Raw genomic sequence first — 5,442 nt, forward strand, 5'->3', positions numbered from 1 at the left:
AAATTTTTAAAATGCCAAAATAAAAGAAAAAACATATCTGGGAGGCCAAAAAATTGTTGGCATGAAGTGGTATACACTTTGAAAAATTGGGGGCCCACTCTAGTGAACTCCTTTGTTGCTGCTCACTAACTACAAAAATGAAATCAGAGGCTACTTTTTATATATAAAAAAAGGTTTTGCATAATGGAGCCTCATTTAGAAACATAACAAGGCCTTGATATGTTTCTAAATGGGGCCCTATTATGGTATGGAATTCATTAATAATGAGGCCCCACTATTTTTTGCCTTGGGTGGCTGAAGCATAATGGGGCCCCATTCCTAGCGGCATTCTTCCCAATCGCACACTTCCCCCTAATTGGGACCAAAAATCTTGCACCCATCCATAGAAACCCAAGATAGATTCATAATGAACATATAATGTTCTACCATTTAAAGTTATATGTAGCCTATAAGGCATGAAGGATTTCTCAACATGGATTGATATCCCTGAGTTGTGAAGACCAATAACCTATTCCAAATCTCAAATCAAATTATAAGGCCCAACAATAGCTCCCAAACCAAAGGACAAAAAATGGAGTTTACCAAAGGGCTAAAAATCAATAAATAAAAACTAATAGAAGATTCAAACTACACAACAAAATACTTGTAGGATAGCAATCCTACAATGAAAACCAAACAACCATATATAACTAGGAAACAAAACCATAAAATCAATAAATATCTAAGTTGGAACTCAACTTTACCCCCAAAGGAACTTCTTGAGAGATAGATACCTTTAAGAAGTGGCATTTCTTCTTATGCCAAACAACAATCCAAGAAGCTAAATCATCACAAGCTAATTTTTTTGGAGCAAGGGAGGGGGCACCATCAAAACAAACTAAGAGACTCCAGCTAGATGAGAACTATTCCAAGAGGGAGAGACCTCTTGCAACTAAGGCTAAGTCTCAATAATGACTAAACGAAGAGGATAAATACACAATCCATGGTCCAAGGTAGAAAAGTGCCTAGCATGACCTCTAGAGCAACCATACCAACTAAAGCAATAGGAGAAAGAGGCATCAAATCAATAGAACCATCTAACTCATCAAGGAATATTGTGGGATTTCTTAGAAGAGCATTCTTCCACAAGGTAGAGGAAGACCTTGGATGAAAGCCATGTAGACAAGAAGAAGTCAAATGTGCAATGGCAAAACAATGTATATAATTAAAAAGGAATTTCCTCATAATCAATCATTTGAGTCCATCGGTGTTCATTTACATGAAGAAAAATCAAGCAATAAATCATTCGACATATCCATATCCACCAAGATATGGGTAAAGGAAGTATGGAAGAAATTACTAATATCCAAGTCCACCTTAAGGAAATGGCCCAAATCATTACCAACAGCCTCATAAGTTGATTTACACCAAAACTATAGAGGAAGATAGGAAAGTCTTACCCAAATAGGGGAAACATCAATAGATTCTTTTCCCTAGTGAAAGGAGGGAATCCAAGGATGAAGAGAGAGGATTAGAATCTCATTTCCAGCCCCCCACATCAAGAACAACTTCTCACTCTTCATGAGAGGAAAACAAACTACAAATAACCCACAAGCATAAGGGTAGATTTCCATCTTACCCCCAACTACAAGAGTATAGTGCGTAGGGATCTAGAGTTACTTAAACATATACACACTTGTAGATTATAATACTTGCTCTTGATATAATTTATTATAGTTTCATTCTACTCTCCCTTAGCTAAGTTTTTTTTATTACAAGTTATGCATGCAAAAAACAAATTTTTTTAATAATAGAAGCATTGTCCTTATTTGCAATTAGTAACATAAATGGTGGTTAATTGGGTAGTGGGTAGGACTTATAGGACCCACATATACATTTCTTTATCAGCTAGATCACTTGAGCATGCTCAACTTGATTAATTTTAATTTGAAGTATATGAAATTATAAACTAGCGCTTGCACCAAAATGAGGTGTAATGGGTACGCCGATAGTGAGATATAGTTAACTATATATTGGAGGGTACAGTTTGAATATATATTTTTTTAAGTACAACTTTGTGGATAAGGAGGTCATAGAGATAATATTTTTGGTAGATATCTCTCTACTCATTTTTCATCTTTCAATTCCACTTTTGGAATAATCAAATTCAACCCTTTTTTTACAATTTCTTACAATATGTTCTTATTGTCATTTGACAGATATTTAATTGAATATTTTAAAATATATAAATTATTATATGACATATATAATAATTTAAAAAAAAATACATCTATTACCTATCATATATATCTTTATTTATTTATATAATAAACCATAGAATTCTCATGTATTTTGAATTTGTCAATAGGATTTGATTTTCTTTGAATGTATTCTTTGCATCTTTTGATCTATTTTCTACTAAATATTTGTGGTATGTGTCTGTAAACCTTATACAATCCCTACACAAAGAAAACTTACAATAGATTGTTTCTAACTCTTGATTTTTGAATGCATATTATAAAGCATTGGTCTTAGATTTTTAATCTTCATCCTTATCTGAAGGCAATGACAAGAAGCTTACATCTTCTCCTTCAGAATCACTTGCTGGATTCATCCTAACAAATTTAATAACGAGGATGTGAAATAAATAGTATATTGTAAATGTAGATACAAACATGACCACATAATTTGCAAAATCTTCATCTTCATCAGTTGAACTTTAAGACTAAATGTTATTTCAGTTTCACTTCTTTTTCTTGTTGAATATGGTGTTGTATGATCTATCCTTTTCTTGCTTTCATTAAATAATTTGTTAGAGATAAGAGATTTCCACAATCCATAGAATAAATCAAAAGTTGTTTCTGGATTAAATTGTGTGCATGATTTTTGAATCAACGTTTCAGATCACACTCCGTGATCCATCATCAGAATAAAGAGAGCAAAAAAGAATCATGCACACAATTTAATCCAGAAACAGCTTTTGATTTATATAATTTGTGTTCCGATATTCTTTATTTAAGAATTCTATTTCATTGCCCCCCCCCCAAAAATCACAATAAAATCTCCTATCATATCATCTCATGCTAAGTTTTAACTCATGACAGATAGGTTCCACCAAAGAGACACTCGTCACATCCACTAACAAAACAGACAAAGATCATTTCTCATTTTCCCAATTCTTTAACAACAATTCAAAAGCTCTCTATTATGACTATGTACAATTTGCCACCCATGCCCATCTCCAGAAATGTAACACCCATGTCCTACACAGAAACAAAACTGAATGATAAAACCTCAAAACTTATTAAAGTGGATTCACAGAATGAAAAAACTCAGTCATCAGATAGAGAAGATAAGTGTCAAAGATCACACCAAATTGGGCTAAGAAATCTTTTCTTTATTTGTCTAGACAGAGAAAAAAAGTATCAATGATGACACCAAATAAGAAAGTTGATCTCAATTCCCAGTTGAAGAATAATGCTCATGTACTCTCACCCGATTTTCTTCCCACCACAATCTTGCCTGCATTTCGCTAAACACTTCACGACTGCACCCATTTCAATTCAATTCATTTACTATAATCACTACTGCACAATATTATCCTTGAACTCAACTAAGAAATAAATTGCAATACCATTTTACCTGAATTTAATGCGCTTAACTTGGCGAGATCCACCAGCCAAACGTTGCACAGTTATGTGCACACCTTGCTCAAAATCTTCTGTACTTTCTTCTCCTCCTCCTCCTCCTCCTCCTCCTTCTCCTCCTTCTTCAATGTGCTGTGGAAGCTCAACATTATTATTATTATTATTATTATTATCTTCTTCATATCGTTGTTCAGGAGCGAAACAATCCAGCACAACAGAAAACAATCTCAATCTATTTCTTCCCATTATCAATAATAACATTCAACACCCATCTAAATCTCTTTTATACTTATATTAGAATGAGAATTTATGACGGGGCTTTAAGTATCAATCATACTATAAAACTCACTTGATTTTTGTTAAAAAATATATCGATTGCAGTACAGTTCATAAATTGATTGAGCCGTTGAACTAGAACGGGAAAATTATGTGAAGTTTGTAATATTCTTAGATTATGTTTTTTTTCACCACAAACAAACCAGTACAAAAAACACACTTAACAAATTGCATTATTATATATAATAGGTTAAAGATCAACTATTTATAGTGTACAATATTGTCGGCGTGATGGTGAATACTTTGCTTTACAGGGCAAAATGAGCTTATGAGAACCAGCTTTATTTCCATATAAAGAAGTCACGGGTAACATTAAAAGTTGTGACCAATTTAGAGTACTTGCAAGATCAAAAGTTGATTTGATTTTATATGTCATTAAAATAAATCTCAGTGGAGTTGTACGTGAAGATTCCTGGTGCTTAAAATGATTTACAGATGCATATTGTATATTTATGTTTAATTTGCTTTTAGGGCATTTTAAATATTATCATTCTTAATTTTTAAATTTGTTGTTTTTTTATTTTGATTATTTTATCAATATATTCTTAAGACGGTAGTAGAGAGGTAAACCCGTAAAGTGTAGGAGGATCAAGTCATTATTAAAGAGGGACTAATACAAATAGGTTGAAACCTGATAAAGTTCAAACAATTAGAGCGAAGTCAAAAGGAGGGTTGTTATGTAAGATTGCCCCTAACATCTTTGAGAGCATAATAATCGATCGATTCACATCTAATGAAAGCACCTTCTTGTTTAAGAGAGTTATTTGAGGACTAATGAATATGGACTAGAGAAATGACCAACTCCAAATAGGGAAAGTTGCCTAAGTTAAGCCACTTAGAAGTGAAGTTGTGCCTATTTGAAGAGGCAAAAGGTTGGGATCACTCACTAGAAGTAGCATTAGCTCTAGAAATCAAAGGTTAAGAGCCATAGGGACCATGAAACCAAAATCTATTATCGTTTCTAGTAGGTTGGATGTGCCCATGTCAATGCCCTCAAGCAAGAAAGGAGGGATCTAAGGTAACTCTTGCAATAGTGCAAGGAGAAATCCATTAATGGTCCAACAAATCCTAAAGATGATCAATTTGAAGTTCAACTTTACTTTCTTGCACCTAAATCTGCATAAGCACATTAGAGAAAATCATTGCATTCGTGTAAATAAAAAAAGTAAGCATCAATCGAACCACTATAGAGGTCCTTATATCCACTTATGATTTAGTCCAACCTAACAACTTCTATAATCTCCTCCAAAATCTAAACATGTATATCTCTATCTATCACTCATCCTCTATCCCATTTATACCTCTCTCTATCTCACTTTCTCCTCTCAACCATAAGACCTAACACTACCTCTTTAACACTCTTTCCTACCCTTCACTCTCTATTATGTTTGCTCTCTCTCTTTACACACCTCCCCCTCACTACCTTTATTTCTCTAGATCTCTCCCACCTTCTCTCCCTTTGTACCTCACCTTCATTCCT

General features: G+C 33.6%; 1 protein-coding gene across 1 annotated transcript; it reads right to left on the reverse strand.

Annotated features, from left to right (window-relative positions):
• Positions 1 to 3,339: 3,339 nt before the first annotated feature.
• On the reverse strand, positions 3,340 to 3,906 carry LOC131873741 (protein Brevis radix-like 1). The gene is made up of 2 exons (XM_059216926.1): positions 3,622 to 3,906; positions 3,340 to 3,526 (listed from the first exon to the last, which is right to left on the reverse strand). The coding sequence occupies exons 1-2, from the start codon at positions 3,885 to 3,887 to the stop codon at positions 3,436 to 3,438; spliced, it is 357 nt and encodes a 118-aa protein (XP_059072909.1). The 5' UTR covers positions 3,888 to 3,906; the 3' UTR covers positions 3,340 to 3,435.
• Positions 3,907 to 5,442: the final 1,536 nt, after the last annotated feature.

The sequence above is a fragment of the Cryptomeria japonica genome, chromosome 2 (assembly GCF_030272615.1).
Source record: "Cryptomeria japonica chromosome 2, Sugi_1.0, whole genome shotgun sequence".
Taxonomy (NCBI): Eukaryota; Viridiplantae; Streptophyta; class Pinopsida; order Cupressales; family Cupressaceae; genus Cryptomeria; species Cryptomeria japonica.

Excerpts from the sequence above, each read along its gene's own strand:
- LOC131873741 (XM_059216926.1), bottom strand. The coding sequence starts at position 3,887 with ATGTTATTATTGATAATGGGAAGAAATAGATTGAGATTGTTTTCTGTT. Across the intron at positions 3,527-3,621 it reads GTTAAGCGCATTAAATTCAG|TCGTGAAGTGTTTAGCGAAA; the intron begins GTAAAATGGTAT and ends AAATGGGTGCAG.